The sequence below is a fragment of the Melospiza georgiana genome, chromosome 1, assembly GCF_028018845.1.
Source record: "Melospiza georgiana isolate bMelGeo1 chromosome 1, bMelGeo1.pri, whole genome shotgun sequence".
Lineage (NCBI taxonomy): Eukaryota > Metazoa > Chordata > Aves > Passeriformes > Passerellidae > Melospiza > Melospiza georgiana.
Genome location: NC_080430.1, coordinates 104,545,024 through 104,567,578, shown reverse-complemented (window position 1 = coordinate 104,567,578; position 22,555 = coordinate 104,545,024). Strand labels below are relative to the sequence as shown.

The 22,555-nt window shown below is 38.3% G+C and overlaps 1 protein-coding gene across 1 annotated transcript in view; it reads right to left on the bottom strand.

The window, feature by feature from the left end:
- LAMA1 (laminin subunit alpha 1) overlaps window positions 1–22,555 on the bottom strand; it is an 83,837-nt gene that overhangs the window by 60,691 nt on the left and 591 nt on the right. The window contains exons 2-8 of the mRNA XM_058024531.1: window positions 18,377–18,547; window positions 17,917–18,029; window positions 10,740–10,982; window positions 5,592–5,771; window positions 2,744–2,833; window positions 2,171–2,288; window positions 897–1,075 (exon numbers count right to left, since the gene is read on the bottom strand). Coding sequence (XP_057880514.1) covers window positions 897–1,075; window positions 2,171–2,288; window positions 2,744–2,833; window positions 5,592–5,771; window positions 10,740–10,982; window positions 17,917–18,029; window positions 18,377–18,547 — 1,094 coding nt within the window. The remainder of the gene's footprint in view (window positions 1–896; window positions 1,076–2,170; window positions 2,289–2,743; window positions 2,834–5,591; window positions 5,772–10,739; window positions 10,983–17,916; window positions 18,030–18,376; window positions 18,548–22,555) is intronic.

The following is a 22,555-nucleotide window of genomic DNA, read 5'->3' as shown; positions in this document are numbered from 1 at the left end:
AAAGCAAACCAGTAATGACCTCACATTTAATGGCTATGAGTTGATCAAAGATCTTTCTTCAATGCTTTTTACAGCAGCTCTGAGACACAATTTGCTTCTTTGGATGAGCTGTACCTGCTGTATACCCATACTCCTATGGACTCACCCTTGCCCTCTGCACCAATTTATGCCAGATTTTTAAAGTATTTTTTCAAAATATGTGTGAACCTTCCAGAGCAAGACCATGTGAAGTAGAATCTTAGTTCAGAATGTCTCATTATACAGAGACCTCTAACACTGCAGTTATATGCAATGCTAAATTACTTAAGTCCATCTGTTTAACTCTGTCAGCCACATCTTAACAAATGTTTTGTAGAGTTTATGCCCTTTTTCCAAAGAGTGACACTGGAAAGTACACTCAGAGAACAAGTTCTGCCACAATCATATCAAGAAGAGCATTTGTTGCAACCTCTTATGAGCCAAAGATTTTAATCTTCGAGCCAGGTCCTTTTTAACGCTGGTTGAAATGAGCTGATAGAGGGTGGCACACAATTTTGGAGGCAGTGAAACTTTAATACTTGGGACCTTCTCAGAGCTTTACCCACAGGAGAAATCGATTTCCTATCAGAATATGTACATTTCCATACTAGGATATCAAATGTAATTTTCACTTATAATTTTCTTCTCCAACATCTTGATTTGCCCTCCTACACAACTGGACAAGCATTTTGTTTTTTTCTGAAAGTTTTGGCTTTAAGCCATTTACCAAAAAAAAAAAAAAAAAAACAACCTCTATAGGTTCTTAGCTATTCTGCAACTAATATATAAACCAATATATTAATCACAATCAGCTGAAACAGGCATGATACCATGTTATAATTCACCAAAACATTAGAATGGTATTTTCTAAATCTTACTTTGTGTGGTCTAAAATATCCATCAGCACACATTTCACAGTTGATCCCAGTAGTATGTTGAGTACAGTTTAAACACACACCACCTCCTATAAACTGGCCATGAATATCCATGCTCCTTTTCTGATCTGCAATACTCTGGTTGTAATAGCAATCTTCTGCTTTGTTATGACAGTTACATTCTGAGAAGGAACGGAAAAGAAATCAATTTTTTTTTCTTATTCACACTGTGTAACATTTCCTGGAATACTGACATTTTTCAAAATTTAAAATGTAAGTAGAAGGGCCCATGAATTGACCTCAAAAGTATGCTTTCCCCCTTTAAAATGCCATGAGCTTCATCAGATATAATACACTATATTTCTTAGCAAGTAAGCAAATTTCAAAACCACTGTTATCATTTTAACAGCACTGTTTTTAGTAGTATTCTGTATATCCTGCTAAGACAACCTTGTCAGCACTGTTGTCAACAGTGATGTGTGCAATTAGCAATAACTGTTCCTTCTTCTGTGCTCTGCATTACTGATGAAAAGCTGCCCAATTCTTCCCTTCTTCGTATTAGACACAAAATCTGAGAAGTCAAAGAAGTACTTAAGTATAAATTTTATTAAGTTTAAAGAGTGGTATTATGACTTGTGCAAGGATTTCAACTAAAATCATTTCTTTTCCATCTGGAACTTTAAATTTTATCTAATAGGTTCTTAATTGTCTGCAGTTTGTGCTATGCATTAGTAATGTGAAGTGAGAAAATGCACCAACTAGCCCTAGGAACACATTCAGCCCTACTGGCACAGCCTAAGTCAATCTATCAGACAATCTGAAGTGTAATTGCCAATAAGGAGTTTCTTTCAAAACATTTGCTATGAGAACAAAGTTCTTCATCTGACAAAATTTACGATCAATTGATGAAATCTGCACTTCAAGTAGCTAACAAAATGATTGATGCAAATCTTCTAGTTTCTACAGGAGTACAACAAATCCCCAAGTCCCTTTGAAAAAGAGATTCTGGGAGCTATACTACATGACAACTCCACTAGCCAAGGAGCTACACTGAAGAGATTATTGAAAACCACCTGAACATTTATGATTAGAAGTAGGTTCTCTACCTCTGAACAATCCCATGAAGACAGTTCATATTTCTGGGGAACATAATTCTGGGGAATTCTGGGGAACATTTCTTTAGTAACATACTAAAATTACAGATCTGTATGAAAGCAACCTCAAACAAGAGAACAGTAGGGCTTCATGAAACTACCTAAATGCCTGTGCCTACTTACTCTCGCATTTGTTCCCAGCAGAAAGGGTCCCTGGTCTCCATGGTTTCTGGTGGTAGCCTGGACAGCACTTGTTACAGCTCTCTCCACATGTGTTGTGTTCACACTGGCACTGCAATTTCTAAGAATAAAAAAAATCCACTTTCTTGAAACATTCTTTAATGGACAATTTAATCAATTTTGCCAAAAGTCTGCTCGGTATCAGGCTTACTCCAAAAAATGGCATGACCCACAAATACCCACAAGTGGCACTGAACTGCTCTACCATGGTACATCAACTACTAGGAAATAGCCTTTCCAGAACAAGAGGGGCAAATCTCCTGTGCTGCAAGACAGACTATGTCTTGTGCCCCTCTAATTGTTTTACTTCAATGTCAAAGAACAGTTACCTTCAAGAAAGATACACTACAAAACCCAGATATGCTTCCTCTGAAAAAAAAAGAAAAATATAGCAAATAATTTGTATGCTTCATAAGATCTATTTTAGCTCCCTCTTTCTCATTCTCCTTAGGAATTTTTTTGTTGTTATTTTACTTGGAAAAGTTGTTTTGCAAAAATAATGAAATTAAAGAATACCTTTGTGATTTCATCCAAAGGGCAGCTTCGAGCATGGCCATAACAAATACACATGCCACCAACAGAGATGTCCTTTATTGAATAGTAGTACTACAAAAAAACAAAGGTGAGAAAGGGATGAATAAAAGACATTTACATCTATTTACATTTCCCTGCCCTACTCTGCAAAATGAAATGCCAGCATCCAACTGCTCTGTGTAAATAAAAGAAATACTTGAAACTATTTGCCATTTGGGGAAACCTTCCATTTTTGCGGGTTTTATTTTTCCCATGTTTTTCCCTATTAGTATGAAAAATGAACTGACTTTTAACTTTTAAGTATGTATGTAAAATTCCTCAGCTTTGAGAAAGACCACCAAATGTGATCTCAACTGAAATGTACTTGCAAAGAAAAAAAAAAAAAATCTTCCATTTTACAAGAAGCCATAAAGCATAAAAAATTGCTGTATTTTAGAGTCAGTCTGGGGACTAAGAGAATGCTTCCTTAAAATGGGAACTATCCCTCCCTCAAAACCACTTTGCACACTCATTTCCAGACCAGCTCTTTGCAACTACTGTGTAGCCAGTGAAATATTCTATCCAAACTCTAAGCTTAAAAATTGCAGATACAGCAGAACACTCTCCATTAATATTGCCAGGTGGTGAGCAGAAACAACATACATAAGGAAAGGATTTAATTTTCAAGGCAAAGAGGAGGCAGGAAATGACCATCTGGGTTCAGTTACAGCTGCAGTATCAACATGGTTAGCCTGTTTGTATCCTGGGAAGTTTGTACTACAGGGGAATGAAAAAGAAACTCTTTTTGAGGATACTTCTAAGGGAAGAGTTCAATGCTCTCAGACCTAGCACCCTTAATGTCAGCTAGTTCAGGAAGAGAGGTAGCCCTGGGTGGTCAGACATGCTGACTCCTGGACTGTTATTGCTTTGAAGACTCTTGGAGTTGGAGCAAACTATCTTCTTTGATTTCATACTTATTTTTTTATGGTCTTAAATTTCTTATGTTCACTGTTTTGGGACGATTTTTAATGTTATCAGCTTGAACTACAAAAATCATTCAGGGACTTACCATGAACAGTAAGTCTTAAATTACAAAGAAGGAGGTTCAAGCTGAGAAAGGAAGAGGACAAAAGCAGAATTTAATTTCTCACTGCATTCCCTACTACATGTCCTTTGTCTTATTTTCTGCCAGTGTATGGCTCACAGCAGCTGTGTGCAGCTTGGAGTTGAATGAGCAACCAGTAATAATCAAATGCTACAGACAGAAATAAATAAAAAGAACACAGAAATAAAGGTGCTGTTGAACACTCAGAATCTGAATTGGCCATTTTTCAATACTACGTACAGGAAAGTAAACATAATTGGTATCAACAACTATAGCAAGATCTTCAAAGCCAATAAAAACAGCATCCAAAAAGCCGGAAGTGGTTATCTTTGTTGCAGCTGGTTGCACAACAAAGTGAGACTCAAGGTGAAACATCAGGATTTGGGAAACCTGGCCAATATGTGCAGTTCTTCATGTAAAACTGGACTAAGCAGTGCTAGGTGGAGAAGTACTAAGCCCTGGATTGCACAACTGTGTATGTTACAAAACCAGTGGCAGTGCTTGGCCTCCAAATTCTTGTTTCCCAGCTGTCTGTTTGTATTCCTCCATGTCAAACTTTTCTTTCTGGGGTGTATGTCCTGATATGCCAATACTATCAATAGATCTAAATATCAACCAGCCTGGTCTGTGGGAACATCTCACCTCTCAGGCTGTGCAATTCCCTATTGACAAGTAAGGCGCAGCTGGAGCAGCTGTCCAATACTCTGCTCTTGCAGTCTCCATGCTAGCATTGACAGAAAATGCAAACCATCCAGATTTTACACTTTACAATGCTGCAGTTGAAAGGACACCTTGAAAGCACCCATTAATCCCTGACCAAATCCAAGTTGCTTCCTCCCTTCTGTGCTCAGCTATCCAAGCAGCACAAGGATTGCCTGTATCAGAGAAGTCACAAACTGCAAGGATCCTGTTACTGCACAAGGAAGAGTTGCCTGCAAATGTTTTTCAAGAAAAGGACCTACAAAGGAAGGGAAGGAGGAAACACTTTTTATGTTCTGTCCTCATCAGAAACTACTTTCACAGGAAAACTTGAAGCTTCTGAAGTGTTAACCTATGAATCGTGGGCAAATTAAGATGGTCAAAATGGCAATATACAAAACAGAAATCCTTTTCCAGCTGAAAAACTGTTGAGACTTCCAATTTATGTGAGAACCTGAAGAAGTCAGCCCAAGTGCTTGGAGCTCAGTTTCCACAGTTGCAGTAGCAAACCTGGAAATCAGTTAATGCCCTCAGAATTCTATACAAACATTTTACATTAATTTATGAGCTCTAAAACAATTGATTATAACAGCCTTAAAAAAATGAAGAAAACTCTTATAATACATGAAAATTCATAATAGCAATGTTTTCAAATAATTATGTTTATGAACCACAGCACTGGGTCCTGAAATCCATGATACACCACAGAAAGTACTGCAGTGGGGTCAAGAGCAACCTCAAAGGGCATCTCCATCAGCCAAACCACATTTTGTATTTTGACGATAAAGCATTATAAACACTGCTTCTAGCACAAATCATTCATGCAAACAAATAAATTAAAACAAAAACTATCTTGAAAAGCTTTTTCTAAAAGCTGTTTGTGACAAGATATTGTTGTTCATGGTGTCAAAGGCAAGATAAGAATTATTTAAAATCTACTAATGCCACTCTGAATGACATAGATTAAGTATTTCTCCTTCTCAAATAGGTCAGAATAGACTCTCCCATCAAGCTATCCTGAATACCATTTATGAATAATCAGCTTACCCTTCTGGTAACAATGGGGTCTAGCTCCTTAGGATCGTTATGGCTGAGAGTCATGAGGTCAGCATTCAGAGTTCTAATACGCTGCAGTCGCAGGCGAATGTATCGTGCAGAAGTAAATTCCAAAAGCTTCTGTGAAGGGTCATCAGCACTAGGCCTACCATTGATCAGTGAGGTGTGAATCTGGAAAGAAAGGCTGACTTAGTCACAAACACCGTGATTCACTTACCACAATAAACATTAGTCTGAGAATCAAAACCACAGAACTTATCTTGTTTCCCAACAACTCAGGATGGTGACATGTTAGACTACCCAGAGTTCTTTTTATTTCCCCATTGTCTGTCTGCAGGTAAAATTCCTGCTGCCTGAGTCACACTGTTCTGAAACCACCATTATCAGTGGTTTCATAGTCCCAAGTCTCCTGGGCTTTTGTGGAGATAAAATAAGGAGAAAAACCAAGGTGCAGTATCAAGGTGAGTCCCTAGGTCCTGCAGTCTTCCTTCCTCTCCCTCATTGAGATAGAATATGTAACTCTGGCCATAAGCTCAATTTTGTCCTTACAGATTTCTTCTCTGCAAATACAAAGATCTTATTACAAATCATAAACTGGTCCACATTCTCAATCTGGGGTCATTAATTCTACTCCTAGCAGTGACAGGGCTGCACAATCAGCAAGAAGTACTCAGTGATAAGACAATGATGTGGGAAGCCCAACACAGATGACAACTGAAAGCAAGTTGTCAAAACAAACCCACTCATTTGACCTGCATCTTTCTTGCACAATTACAGTTGGCCCCACTAAGATGACTTTTGGTATGAAACTGCACAGCTTTTTCTGGCAACAGCCCTTTTCTTCTTTCCAGAGCTACTTAGGAACACACTAGGATATAGTCCCCTATGACCACACAGTCCCTGCTCCATTTTGTGTAAAAAACAGAAAAACAAGATCCTACTCTACAGACAATGAACAAGTGTTCAACAGTTCACCTGGTGTCCATAGCAAAGAAAGGGTCAAGTTTTGGGCTTGTCAGGTGCATTTCAGAGTGTATGACATATTCTCATTTATGAGGAGTAATTGTGTCTCATAAACTACTCTTGAACTGATGGTTTCAACTTTGTCCAGTACTGTCAAATTGTTCCCCTGAAAATATTCCTACAGGTTATAGATTTTTTAAATGATTATTTTTAAAAAAATCTTAATTATCTAATGGAGATAGGGGCTCCCTAGGGAGTAATTGTGTTATTTAAAAGGCATTACAGACTTGTAATAGAGGTCACATTCCCAAAATTTTAATTTTGACATTTATTGATTAACACCATTCCTTCTTAATATCCTAACACAGCGTGTTCAAAGATTTCTATTTTTCTGATACCCCATCCATTTTTCAACTGCAGAATAACAGTTATGAAAACCAAAATGTTTCCCAGGTCTTATCCTGCAAATTAGCACCACCTGATATAATATTCAGCTCTCATAGAAATACAGATAATTCTTCTAGTCCATTTACTTTGCTAAAGCAGGATTTAGAGTTTTTTTAGATGTTTGACCAACGCATTTTCAAAGACCAGTGTTGGTGCTGACTTTACAACCTTCCAAGGCAATGTATTCCAGGCCTTTTTAGCTTTATTGTTAGAAATGCTCCTAATCTTTAAACCATGTTTTTCCTTGTTGCAATTTCAAAACTCTTCTTGGATCCTATCACAGACATGCAGAAAATGTTTTTCCTCTTTGTACCCATGTTTTATGCAACTGAAGACTGAACATGCCCACCACATCTCAGTCTGTTTTCTTCAGGCAAATCGGTTGTGACATATTCATTCACAAGTTGGGTTTTCTGCTGGGAATTACAAGGCAGAAATTGTTGGTCAAATATTCAAATATCACTGTTCTCCTTTTACTTAAAAGAATTTACACATATATACTCAACTATAGACGAGCACAACTTCAGCATGGCTCACCACATCCTAGTTTCATCTGCTTTTCAGTACAGACATAGAATTTGCTGGGCTTGCTGCAATCCTTTGATTTTCTCAGCAAAGACAACAGGACCCAACCATGGCACTAGAATTTATAACACATTGTGCTTGCTTTTTATCACTTAGACACCAGACATTTAAAAATGCCTGTCCCAACCAATTGGCCATGTGTCACATGCCACTTCATTCTACACTGTCTTTCCTGCCTAATATATAGTCTCATTACTCAAAAGTAGTGCCTTCAAGTGATGAAATATAAATTATGACTCACTTTTTTACTCTAAAGTTTAAAGCTTGAACAGTAGAAATTCTACTGTCTAGAAATTCTATTAATAGAAGTTCTGTAACAATACACTTAAATCTTTATAGAGACTGTAGAGGAATCTTAACAAGCAGAAAAAGGGAGAAACAGAAAGGACAGTGACTAAGATACTAAAGAAGAAATGCCATGATTCTCCTGGTACACTGCTACATTTGTCTAATATATTGCTTATATAAGCTTATACACACTGATATTTCTATGTTATGTATTTTTGGGTTACCTGTCGTTCATAATTCAAGACCATTTTCAAACAACTACAGCTGAAGCCTTACAATTCATCATGAGTCATAAACTGACTGTGTAAATTGCCAAAAGCAGATCTTCAAGCAGTATAAATCAGGTAAACAAGCAGTTATATCTCTTCAAACCTGAGAAAAACCTAGCAGCCAAACTGGCAGAATGTCACATTTGGCAAAATAAAGGATGTTATTAATGGCATCCACATTTAGATATGTGGTCTCTTTACCCTAACAGTTATTTCACATCAAGACATTCCAAGCTGATGGCAGAAAACTGAGATGCTAGCAAATGCTGCATACAAGGCAGGCATTTACAGAGATCAGCTGATTTGCAGGGCCATTCTTAAGTGCAACAGACTGGCTAGAACAAACTACAAAGCTCTAAATACATATATTTTCCATGGAGTTTCAAGATTCACTAACGTAGACTGTGAAATATTCTGTGCAGGCAATGTTCCTGTCTGACAGACAATTCAGTTACAAGGGAGCAGCCTGTCCTTTGTGAATGACAGCTTTTATGTATGTGCCTTTATCTGCTGGAGGGCAGGAAGGCTCCCCAGAGGGATCTGGACTGGCTGGATTGCTGGGCTGAGGCCAATTGGATGAAGTTCAACAAGGTCAAGTGCTGAGTCCTGCCCTTGGGTCACAACAACCCCAGGCAGTGCTGCAGGCTGGGGCAGAGTCACTGGAAGGCTGCCCAGCAGAAAAGCTGCCCAGCTGAGGTCACCCAGCACTGTCAACCCTGGCAGTGCTGGTTGACAGCAGCTGAATCTGAACCAGCTGTGCCCAGGTAGCCAGGAAGGCCAATGGCCTGCTGGCCTGTGTCAGCAGCAGTGTGGCCAGCAGGAGCAGAGCAGTGATTGTCCCCCTGTACTCAGCACTGGTGAGGCCGAACCTCAAATCCTGTGCTCACTTCTGGGCCCCTCAGTTCAGGAAGGACATTGAGGGGCTGGAGTGTGCCCAGAGAAGGGCAGCAGAGCCGGTGAAGGGTCTGGAGCACAAGTTCTGTGGGGAGCAGCTGAGGGAGCTGGGGGTGTTCAGCCTGGAGAAAAGGAGGCTCAGGGGTGACCTTATCACTCCCTAACCTGACAGGAGGCTGTAGCCAAATGGGGATTGGCCTCTTTTCTCAGGCATCAAGTGATAAAGAGGAAATAGCCTCAAATTGTGCAAGGGAGTTTTAGATGGGAAACTAGGAAAGTTTTCTGCATAAAAAGGATTGTCAAGCATTGGAGAAGGCTGCTCAGGGAAGTGATGGAATCACCATCCCTGGAGGGACATGAAGATGTGCCACTTTATGATGGTTTAGGGGTGAAGTTGGCAATGCTGAACTCATATAGTAGGACTCAATGGGCTCAATGACCTTAGTCCTTATTAGTAGGAGTAATAGTTGGATTCAATGACCTTAAAAGTCTTTTCCAATCTAAAAGATTCTGAGGTTCTTCATAGAAGACAGAAATTTAATTCTTCCACTTTTTTGTGTTATGTTTTTCCATCACCACACTCAGAAAAAAACCCCAGTGTTTTGATAGTGTAGCCCAATTAATTATATGTACCATCAGGAAAAAAAGAATGAGGAAAAAAAGTCATTAAATTGAATTTCTGGTATCCCAGGAGCTGTAGTTTTACAGCCTACTAAATGTACATTACAAGCAGCACTGTTCCTATACAGTCAACCTCCTATACAGTCAATAAGGGTTTTCTGGTTCATTGTATGGAGAAACAGGTTTAGGTTTCTTTGTTTCATCTGATCTGTCAGTTTTATTTTGATTTTATATTGATCACATGCTCACAACACTGCAATAAACACTGAATTAAAGTAAGTGTGATTTTACTGAATTTCACTGGGTTTTTTTTTCTTGCTGTTAGTTTTAATTTTATGTGAATGTCTACACACAGTCCAATCCTTTTTTTAACCAAGAAATAAAAACATATTGATTTCTATGAAGCTAGGAGTTACTAGCACCCTCCATGGGATAACACCACACTTATTATCACAGTCACACATTATAGCATTCACGATGGAATAACCACTGGTTTTAATGTATCATTTCATTGTGTGGCTGTCTCTCCATAATAAATTACACAAGTACCGTGAATAGAGTTTACTAAAAGAAAGAGCAATCAACAGCAAGACTGCACAACTCGTAGCCCTTTTAATTATGCTGCATCCTTGAAACAATGCCAAGGCTTGTTTAGGAGTTCCAGCTGTGCTGAGCACTTCAACAGTGTTAGCTGCTTTATCTCACACAACCAGGTGTTCCTAACACAGGAGTTTTCTCTACTAAATGAAAAAACTGGCAGAACACAGAGTCTCTGTTATAGTTTTTCGGGATAAAGGAACTAATAATTCACAGCTAATTGCTACCATCAAATCATATGGAAAGAGAGAACAAAGAGTTTAGTAATGGGAACACATAGAACCAAAGACACATTTCATCCCAAGATGTAGAAGTTTGCTATACTACATGATAGAAAGATAATGTTATTTAAAAGAATAACAGATGACCTGGTAGTGCTGAGGGTGATATATTCTGTAACTGCAGTTCACATGTTTTCAGATTGCTATCACTCCATGTCCTTAATCACAAACTGAAGCTACAAACACAAAGATACCTCTCCATGTTCCAGGGGAACTAGTCTGGAATAATAGGAGGTGCAGATCACTTCATCATCCCTCTTGTAAGTTGGGGGCCCAATTCTTGGTGTGATGTTGTAACGAGTTAAACATTCGGTATCACTAATTGCATAGTACTGCCATGGCCTGAACTCCGTGCCATCTATGGAGCGTTCCAAAATCCAGTTTCCAGGTCGTGGAGCATTAGCGGCTTTGATGATGACATATGCAACTTGAAAGACCTGAAAAAAAAATGCAAGAAGAAAATTTTAACACTTCATTGTACTGTAAAACACCACCAGAAGCCAACTGGGTAATAAATTTAAATTTTCAAAGCAGGATACAGCTTGCCTGGGCAGAGGGTAAAATTTGGTAAAGTAACTGGATAAATTTTTTGCACAAATGTTTGACTAGAGGTCCATCTAATTGTGTCCAGGGCATCCATTTGTGCTGATGTAATAGCTGAAATCTATATCTATACTGCACATTTCAGAATTAGTTGGGTATAACAATCTGTGGGAAATGTTTAGCTTTTCTGAACCACTGAGAGCTTCAAAAAAGTACAGTTTGGTTGGGTTTTCTTGTTTGTTTTCAGTGCTTGGTTGGTTGTTTTTGTGAGGTTTTTTTATAGATATAGACCAAAAAGCTCTTTGGTTTACAATGTAGCAGGGAATGTAATCTTCTCTGTAAGAACATTTCTGAAAAACTTTTTATACCCTATGTTGAAAAGCTCTTTGCATTACAATTTCACCCTTTGTTGAAGTTATTTCAGCAGAAGACTACTTACAGTCACTGCTAAAAATACACAGAGACAAATAAGCTGAATGTGACAAAAATAACCATGATAAAAAGAGCTAATATTCTTAAGTAACATTGAGATGTATGTGAACTATGCAGCTATCTTGACTATTTTTCTGACAACCCAAAGTGAAATTCCCATGCACACAACAGGACTGTTCAGCACTTCTGTGATAAGGCAGGGCAGTAATTAAGTTCATATCACCTTTTAAATTATCTTGTCATGCAGCCAGACAACCTGCGCTGGCCTGCAGCTCACAAGAGCATCAGACATGAACACTGAAGAGCATTTACTGCAGAGCCACCACGTTCTCCCTTAGCCAGTACCTGCTACATCACCTCACTCAAAAAGGCTGCATTTGCAAACTCATAAGACTTCTATAGAGGAGTTTAATGTTTCATATACACTGGAGTAAGAAGCCAGGTTTAGATGAAAGAAAAACTCTGTATTTTTCAGCCATCTCAGAGAAATATAGGTCCACTTGAGCAGGCTGCCTGGTTGGCTGCTATTATCATCATAATTCCTGCCTGCATGTGCAGTATTAATACTGTGCTGAGCTCCAATCTGGCTGCAATCAGTCCTTTCATACATTATAAATTTATATTTTTAGGACTTTTTTTTTTTTTGTAGTACAGATTAAAGCCAGGGCAAGAACAATACTTGCCACATGAAAGCAGGTTTTGATTTTGCGAAATGGGGAAATAAACTCACAAAAATAAATAGTAACTGTGTTGTGTATCAATTCAGGAAATGACTTTTGAGACAAAATATTATTTATGTGAACAAAGCTTTGATTAGGAGATCTTGGACACATGAGAAGAAAAAAAATTGGTGATATTTATCTTCCATTGATTTACTACATATAATAACTTTTAAAAAGTAAAACAATCTTACTGTTTTTTATATCAGACAACTTAAACTACAATGTTCATTTGGTCTGACTTTCTTTACAGGCACTCCAGTTTTATCCTGTTAAAATCAGTCAGATACAAATAGAACATTTCTAGTTGTTGCAATAAATATGAAAATTTACAGAAAATGAGGATTTTACTGTGACCCTTCAGCAATGCAAGCAGATGCAGGCAAAAGGAGAAGCCAGCTCACTCTTTAGTCAGTCCTGGAAATAAAATTTCTCTGTGGTCTGTGAATCCTTTGTTGTTTCACCTAACCTTAAAATTTGATCGAAGTGAAATGAATATCAAGAATTATAATTCAGCTTCCATGAAGAGAGGAATGCCTTTTAAATAAAACCTACATCATGCCAACAATCTTCAGCTGAAAAATAAAAGCCAAAACACATGGTTTTAAAGGAACAAAGTACACCATTTGGGCAGACTTCAAACCAAACAACTATATTCCCCCTACACACAATCTGGATTTCATTGATTCAGTTAGTGGTATTGAGCTTTGCACTCAGTTATGACCAAGCAGAATCTGGTGTACCATCATTTCAGTACCCAAAACCTGAATACACTTGCATGTGACAGGAGTTGCTTGTATGGGTATTTCCTCCATCACAGATGAGAACATAACAAAACTATTAAAACTAGAAAAGTTTTATCGACTGGGCTTGGAAACAGCTATGCACTTCCAAGTTCCTTTGAAGTCAGTAATCTTTTTCAAATACATAAAAGATGCAAGACTGGAACCAAACCTTTTTCAAATGCCGTGGTAAAAAATCTCCCTCAAAAACTCTCATTTGTCCTTTATTTTTTTTTTTTTCCCCACTCTGCTTACTGTCATCAACTAAACTGCTTCCCTACTTATTACACAGTTGGCTGAACAACAAATGATCTACTTTTGATTACTTTGAGATTTTTCAAGACCCATTATAGTCTGCAGCTGATGTGGCTAGTTTTAAATCCAGTTCCAACCAGTAACAATAAGCTATCCTCCATCACAAACTAACTGCTGCAGTAAAAGGTATTCACAAGATTATGCAAGTTAAACTTATTTTAAATATCAAGTTCCTTGGTGAGGGGGGAGTGGAGGGAAAAGACAGTTAAATATTAACATTTTCACCGCAACTGTGCACAAATTCAATGCACAATTCAACAAACTGAATCTCCTCTCAAGTCTTCCATGTACACACATAGCTCACAGGTATCCCATTTTACTTCACAGGCAAATTGACAGGATAATGAAGAACAACAACCTCAGGAAAATTTGTCAGCCCCTGAAAATAATATAGCTTAAATAAATAAATAAAGGATTTTGTTTAAATGTTCTCAGACTTGAGAAGTCACAAGACAGCTTACCAGGACAACCTGTATTCCCAGGGATTATGTTTCCCAGCAAGGGAATGAAGCTGGAGAAAGGGACCAAAGTGCTCACAATGTTCACAGATGAAGATGTTTAAAGGAATATCTGTAATAGACCTCCTATCCCACAGACTCTGCAACCCATAATAGGTCAAGAAGTCCATGTAATGAAAACTGATTTTCCCTTGAGCACTTTTTAAAGAATTTGACTTTTATAAGTTCTTCAAGTTAGAACATCAATGGCAGTTTCTTATCACTTTCCATGTTCGTTCAGCACCCGCCAACCAGCCACGTGATAAACCTGAGCAAGAGCTAATGATTTGTATACTTTAATTTGACTGTATAACTTGCTCAGAACTAATTGCCTTATTGAACTACAAGGGCAAAAAGGGCAAGTCAGAGCAAGTTAATAGTTCCCAAGCTATATATTAAAAGTGCCATTTTACAGGAATTTCAATCCTGATTTTTAAGATCAGCCAAAAAACTTCTACTAAAAAACCTTTTTCATAGCTGCAATGCTAATAAAACAAGATTTCTGCTTTAATTAGACTTTCTAAAAACTTTCTTTCCCTGAATGCTGATCCAGCAACACCAAATGCATCATTCTTGAATACTCTCAGAGTGGGAGACTAGATGAAGGGATGTTTACCAGCTTATATTGTTTAAAGAAATATCTTTTTAAGAGTTAAAAGACAACTTCATCTTCTTAGACACTGTGAAGCCTAGCAATTGTTTGCAATATTTTTCTGTGACGATTCTGTGACATTAAAAGTGCAAAATACACTAAATCCAGAAGAACTTCTGGTCTCATTAATTATCTTTTCTTCAAGATTTTGATTCATTATGTGCAAACGTTAATTTGGAATTGAAGGGAAATTCATTTTACTTGAGAATTTTATCGTAAGAATATACAGATGAACACCCTGAATCTTGCAATGTCAGTTTTACAAGGCCACAAAAGTCTTTTAAGAAAGCTTGCCACATACAATAAATCAGCATTAGTCCTGTACAATCAACAGAATACCTTTTTTTGACATCAGCAAACCATGTATTGTTACAGAAACCTGTTCTTGCCCATTGATTTCAAGATGAAAGCTCTAGAAAAATCATTTTATAATATTTACATTCTTTTTTACTTTGTAATAGCAGAAACTACAAATTACTCCTACATCAGCCTCCAAGTGGTAATCCAGCACTCATAGAATATTCATAAGCTATGACTTAATCAGAAGTGGAGCTGTTTTCTCAACTCAACATGATACTATGGGTCTTCCAACAAGAACTAGTCTTGTTTTGCAATTCAAGAACTTTTTGATATACCAACATCTGCCTTTCTGCTACACTGAGGATACAGAGTTCATTTAAATACCTTTAAAAGTCCAAAGCATGGTAATAAAACTGAGGTAAGTCATCTTTGTTTAATGGTGTCACAGAGTAATATTTTACAGCTGGCTCAATCACACCAGTAAAATGTATCATAGCCAGGATTTATTAGAATTGTAATTTCACAGTGCAACTGCCCAGAGGAGTCAAACTCAGACAAAAAAAAATACTGTTTTTATAGAAAACCACTGCTGTGTATTTTGTTTCTGTAGAACTACCAGCGTAGGAAGCACAAGGTCATAAATCACATCTTAGTGTCTTGTACATCAATCCTACACCTCATTGCTACACTGCTCTTTCCCCAGTTCTGGATCATTGCCATACATTTAATGGAAAGGGGGAGGAGGAGGCAGTGGTGTAGGGCATGGGAAGGAAAGGCTATCATACATGTGGGTCCTGGAAAGACTGAAAGGCACACTAGAGCAAATGTACCTAGTTGTCAGGATGTGTATGAGCTAGAAAATCATAACATAAGCATCCACTATCTTTCTAAAATGCTATATTAGCTACAAATAGCACAGATTCTGCAAAGGAGAAAGATAAAAACAGCAATTTCAATGCCAATTTTATTAGCTAGCCTTCTTTTCTTACTAAGATCCCGTCAAACTACTCTGTAGTACAGCTCATTTTAGACTAAATACATAAGAACAAGGTAGAATATATCCTAAAAGAACATCCTCTATTCCCTTCAACTTGAAGCCAAGAGATGAATAGTCATAGAGGTTCACCTAGGAAAACTGGTGCGGAGTCAGAGTTCACCAGCTTTGGGAATCTTCCCTATATTTGCCACCCAAGTGTATGTTTCAGCACTTACTAACCCAACTGCTTGGATTATATCACTAAACTGTGCCTTAGTAATAATCCCAAGAAAAAAATCAATTCCTCTTAGTCCTAGAAATTCTGATAATTGCACAAAAAAACACTCATAATTAATGACATGATATTTAACATCACAAAAAAATGTGAATCTATTCTATTCTCTAGCAATGAAAGTTGATGGAATTGTTTACTTTATTATGGTACTTGACAGATTTAATGCACAATGCTTGAAATGCAAAAGAAATGTATCGATGATCAAATTATACTGAACACTGGTACTGACTTTCAGGAATATTTTTACAGGTCCTATTTTAAGTAATTCTGAAAAAAATGTATGAAATAAACAATTGCTAAAATAACTAAGTCCTTTATATGCTTTTCTTTTGTGTTTTCTTTACTTGTGCTGACTCGTTTCAAGTAAGTACACCAAGTCAGCTCTAATAACTCACTGACTTCAAGCCATCTCTATTAACCAAATCCTTTCTCACAGAGCAGTAATTTACATTCAGTTTGCATAGCCTTAGATGCCTTCTCTCTCTCAAACTCTCTAGGGAAAACAGAAGAAAGGCCCCTTAGGGGAAACTTTTCAAATCGAATTAGTGAAACTGAGCATGGGTCAGGAGAGGAAAGATATGTATTTGTTGAAACATCAACAGCACTAAGACTGAAGAACAAATGATTCAGAGGGCAGCTCAGCTGGTCTGTCTCCAAAGTGAAATTGTTCTAGGAGGATAAAAACTAAGGGCATCACCTCCTCCTTCATTTTTCTTTCCTGTTTGTCCATTTACAAACCAAACACAAAGTTAACTCTTCAAACAACACTAACATCCTATCCAAACCTTCTGTCACTGACAAAAGACACCCTGTGATCATTACCCTAACATTTCTGCTTTCTAATTAAAGAGTAAACTAGGCACCTGCTTAATCTATGCTTTATTGGAAAACATCAAAGTTAAACCCTCTGTTTTAATCTTTAAAATGACTTTTAAGCAGGGTCTAGAGATCCTGCAGAAGCTTCTTACCAATTCTACACCTCAAGTAAGCATTTCTTAGTAAGTAATAAAGCTGTTCTTCCAGAATTGGGAGGCATCCCCATATTAATAAGGAATTGTTGAGCTATGACTTTCAAACAACTTAGGTAGGCCAGCACATAGATCTGTTCAAAGCAAAACAATCAGAAAAAGCCAAGAAAAATTAATCTCTTCACCAATTACTTTATCTATTCTTGGAGCAGGGTAGGAGATTTCTGATTCTCATGCCTAGCAGAGAAACTTATAAATTAGCAAACTCCCTGTACAGTTTAGCATGCTCCTGTCTAAGAATGATAAATCCCTCCAAGTTTGGCCATACAGAGTGGCCAAAACAGAGGAAACAACTTTGCCCAGACAGTTCCAGACTCCCTAGGGTCACAAATCATTGTTTCAGAAATTTAAACCCCAGCTCTGCAGAACAGCAGACAGGAAAAGTTCTTAGAAGATATAGTTTAGAACATGTTTTTCCAGTGCTCCTTCCAACAAGATGATGATCAGAATCAGTCAGATGCATCCTCACATATAAAATGTGTGCTTTGGCCAATACCCTGAAAATACTCCTGTTTAAAAATAAGTCCTTGAAAACACACACTTCAAGCAACTTTTAAGAAATAAAAGGTGGAGGAAAACAGTATCATAGGAGTGCTGGGGGAAAGACAGAAGCATGGGGGAAAGACAGAAGCATGAGGAAAAGACAGAAGCATGAGGAAAAGACAGAAGGTTAGGCAGAGGAAAGTTACCAAGACAAAGGAATTGGTACAGATGGAAGATAGTTTTTACTAAAAACTGTTTTTTTAAAATCTAAACACAGAAGAGCTGCAATCAGTTTGTATTGGCTTGTATCCTACATCCAATTAATGATGCACACATAAATGTTACTCACCTGCCTTAAATCCAAGGTAATGGTCACCCAGTGGTACTGCCTTCCATTCTGAATGCTGGGACTCTGCCACCAGTTATTAGTACCATCGATTGCACTGGAAATTGGGTGCTGCTCTGTTTCAAAGCAAAAAAATTAAACATCTCTTGAAAATAAATCTCACTGAACTTTTCTGACCCAGCATATTTGTTTCACACGGAGAACAATCTTTTCCTGTCATAAAGAAGTAAAAGCTGAAATCTGCCCTCAGACAAAAAGGCTGTCACTGGATCTTGCAGTGCTCATTGGTGATACATGGTGCTCACACTTTGTCAGCCTTTTGCTCCAAGGTAATTGCACTCCCATAGTCGACAGACTAAAACCAAAACACATTTGACTCCAATACACTCTGCATTCAAGGGTAAGGGTTAAAAAAAGACACAAACTCATGAAAAAAACAAGATCCAAAACATGTGAAGCTTGCCTTTGGGATTGGCACTGTGGCTGTCACAGACGCGGCACTGGGCGTTGCGCAGGGGCCGTCCGGGGACGTGCTCCACCAGCTTGCAGAACATCTCCGGTCCCTTGTCTCCACAGGTGGCATTGGTGGAGATGTGAGCATTGCTGGCCAGGTTCAAAATGGCAGGAAACAGGCCTTGAAAGAAATAATATTTATCAGCCATATTGTAAGGCATGAAAAGCTGGCACCCTGGCAGCAGTATCCCTGTTATTTCACTCCACATTTGGATGCTTTATGCTGAGGAACACAAGAGTTTGCAAACCAGATCTCTCAGATACTAAACCTTCCCTTACATAGTGAATTGATCAAACCCTGGGGGACAACTGCCCACTGCCAGAATCAAAGAGGGCGTATAGAGCACACACAGCTGGTGTGGAAATCAGCATTTTACACAAGCTCTTTGCAGCAGCAGCCCCACTGGCCTGAACAGGACACTCCAGACTCGAAAGATTTAAGGACTGAACTTTAGACCTTTGCTATAGACTTCTTCTGCGGTCTCTGTAAAGTCTAAGGGATATTTTGCTTGTCACTTATTAATCTTCATACAAACACTTCAGTGTACTTTCAAAGAGTTTTGCTCTTGTGCACTGGAATAGCGTAACAACAGACTAAGTTTCAAGATTACAGTTACCAGACCAGGAATTCTTCACTTTTACTAAAAGGAGTAACATTTTACTTTGGTTTGAAGGCTACTGATAAAATTTCTAGAATACTGTATGTGACAGAAGTTAAGCACAGTTTCTCAGTCAGCTTCCAGCTGTCCCTCATGAGCTAAAAAGCTTTTATTTCTCGCATGGTTATGGTGTAACAAAGATACTCCACTTCCACTCATAAGTAACACTGAAAAAGAAGCAATTTTGGAAAGAGGAGTTCTGTCTTTAGAGAATTAAACCCAGTGGGCTAAAATCAAAGCTAGAGACTTGTATGACACAAGAATAGCTTGTGTTGCAACAGTAAGGTATCAAAATATTTTGTCTTCTGTTGAAAGGAATATGTAAAAAATAAAAATCAAGCTGTATTTGTGAAATATTTGTGAATGTTGCTATTCCACTAGTAAAACTGTGTGAATTCTTTTACTTCATTATCCACAATATACCTCAAAAAAGAGACCGCAATATTGAAGTTTTGCTTTCCTTAGCAGTTTATACATATAAATATCTCAAAGGTGGGTACCAAGATGAGGGTTCCAAGCTCTTTTCAGCACTCTTCAGCAGCAGGACAAGGAGCAATGGCCATAAACCAAAACAGAAGTTTCACCTCAACATAGGGAAGAATTTCTTCACACCAAGGGCAGCAGTGCAATGAAACAGGCTGCCCAGAGGGGTTATGGAGTCTCCCTCTGGAGACGTTCAAAACCCACCTGAACAAGTTCCTTTGTAATCTGCTAGGGGTGACCCTGCCTTGGCAGTCTCATTGGACCAAATGACCTCCAAAAGTCCCTTCCAACCCAAACAATTCTGTGATTTAACAAGGCAACATTCAATATTCCTTTCAAGTGCCTTTGGCCAGTAATTGTACTACCCTAGAAATCCTGGAGAAAAGTTTCAGTGTTATTTAAGACTTGCCTTCAGCTATTGAAAATTTGGCTAAATTCTAACCCTCTGCACCACCATATGAATAACAAACTGTGTGTTTTCAATTGTGATATACTTGAAATTTAATAGGAGGGAGATGGAACTTTGTATTATTTTGAATCCTGACTTCATTTATGTTAAATCCAGACTAGGTCAGATGCCTTGTTCTCAATACACCTAAATCTGATGCAGAAGAGGATGCTGAAGACATCCTAATGACTACTCCAGTAAGGCTCTTCTGCCAGCAAGACATTTTCTGCACAGGCTTCTCTCACCTTGTGCAGTATGTGTGCAGTACATCTCCAGATGTAAAGCTGGAGCCAAAGAAAAAATGCTACTTCTGTTTTCCTACTCCACAAGAATGCTCAGTGGTAGAAGAGGGCACCTTTTTTAACACTGCTCTCCAACGAGAGAAACACAAAATCTTTCTTATTCAGTATTAATTACTGCTCATGCAGCCTATCTTCAAGAGCTACCCATTATCTTCCAGGTCACCCATTACCTTCACTCACATTATACAGTAACCCTGCCATTTCTTTCAATTTGCTATAGTGAAATAATTTGCCTCCAACAACCTTCAGTCAACAGACTTGTGCCAAAGGATCAGCAACACTATCTCATGATGAGTTTTCTGGGTCCCACAGACTGAAAAATAGAGCACTTCAATCCAAGTGAGTTGCCCCAGGACCAAATGAAAAGCAAGAGGTTGTCAGCTTTGTCCTGCAAGGTACTGCATCTCTTCAGATCCTACATGACTATGTTCACCTCTGAATCTCTTTACCACAATTAAATTTTAAGGCAAACTGCAGAGATGCAGCCACTGATTTCAGGGAAGATCAAGGATAGTGCTGGAGATGATTTATTAGGAAACAATAAGCATCTGCAACAAATGCAATTTAAAAAAGGCAAATTTCAAATAAACAAGTTGCATCTTCAAAGAACATTGTTCCTCTTTATTCTTTTACTAAGGAGAGCCAGGTACTCAGAGTTACAAGTTCAAAAGCTTAGAGGCTGCTCTGACAAACTCCCTTCTCCCTCATTTCTCCACCCCCCTCCCCCCCAAAAAAAAATCAGAAAACCAAACATTTGCTAACATATTTTTCTGCCTTGTAGGAAGCAGTAAGTAGGTATGATAAAGATGAGCAACCACAGAATCGGTCACTGAAATAAGCCATTTACAGATAAACAAGTGACATCATATCTTGGTGTGAAATGCAAGCAGCCATAACTGACATAAAACTCCATCAGAAGATAACATATTTCAGTAAACTGAAACTTTAACAATGATATTTGCATTTTTAAGGCCATCACAGCATCATTTAGACCTTAGGAAAGGATCTCTGAGACCATCAAATCTAACCTCTAACTGATTACAACATTGTGAACCATGGCACCAAGTGCCACGCAGAGTCATTTCTTGAATACCTCCAGGGACAGTGACTCCACCACTTCCCCGGGCAGTTAATTTCTCACGTTTAACAACTATTCCCATGAAGAAATTCAAATCCTGAGGTCAAACCTGAACCTCCCCAGGCACAGCTTAAGGCTATGTCCCTTCATTCTATTACCTGTTGCCTGGGAGAATAGGCTGACCCCTCACCTGGCAACACCCTCCTTTTCAGGTAGTTACAGAGAGTGATAAAGCCTCTCCCAAGCCTTCTTTCCTCCAGGCTAAACAATCCCAGCCCTCTCAGTCCCTCCTCATAGGATTTACCCTCTACACCCTTCATCCATTTAACTTTCTAGGTTTTCTATCTAAAGTACAGCACAAATGATAAATTAAACTGGATTTATTAAATTATTCTCACTAGAAAGGAAGGCAAGTGCTCCATGCAAAACCATGGGAATTACTGCTCAGCATTTTGCAAGAGATTGCGGTGGTCCTGCGAAAGGCTGGAAGAATTTTTAAACTAAACTCATTTACTTCTGACTGCTGGCCAGCTCTTTTCATGGTAAGGTGAACTCCTTTATTATTTTCCAGCTACTCAGATGCTCATTTGCCTCAAACCAGAGATTCACACACACCCCAATGCCAGAAAATGAAGTGTATAGATGTTTATTTGACCTTGAGAAAGAATAACAATTGGTTCCACCACCGCTCAGCACAAAAGCTAAGCACAATGTTTTCATTAGAAGTTCAAACAAGTTGCTCTCATTTGTAAGGACTTGGTTTTAGCCAGATGCATGACTAAAACTCAGTAAGGGAGAACTGAAAATCTGAGTGGGTATTGTCAGAATTATGTCATTCAGAGCTTTCCTAGAGAGACAAAAGACCTCAAGCTCAGAGGAAATGGAGGGAATTACATTCCTAGTAAAGTGACCTGCAATGAGGACAGTGCAGAATTTGTCACATCCACACTCTACACTATTCAATCTGTCAGGACATGACAAGAAGTAATTCAGAGGGTAGATGCATTTGTTGTATGTACAGCTAGCAGGAAGACCTTATGGTAAAGAACATAGCATCAGTGCTCCAGCAAAATTCAGGGAAAAGGCTTGTTCATGATGAAGCCAGTTGTAACATTCTCAAATTATAAACAGGTCAGCATGCAGAATGCCAGGGGAAAAG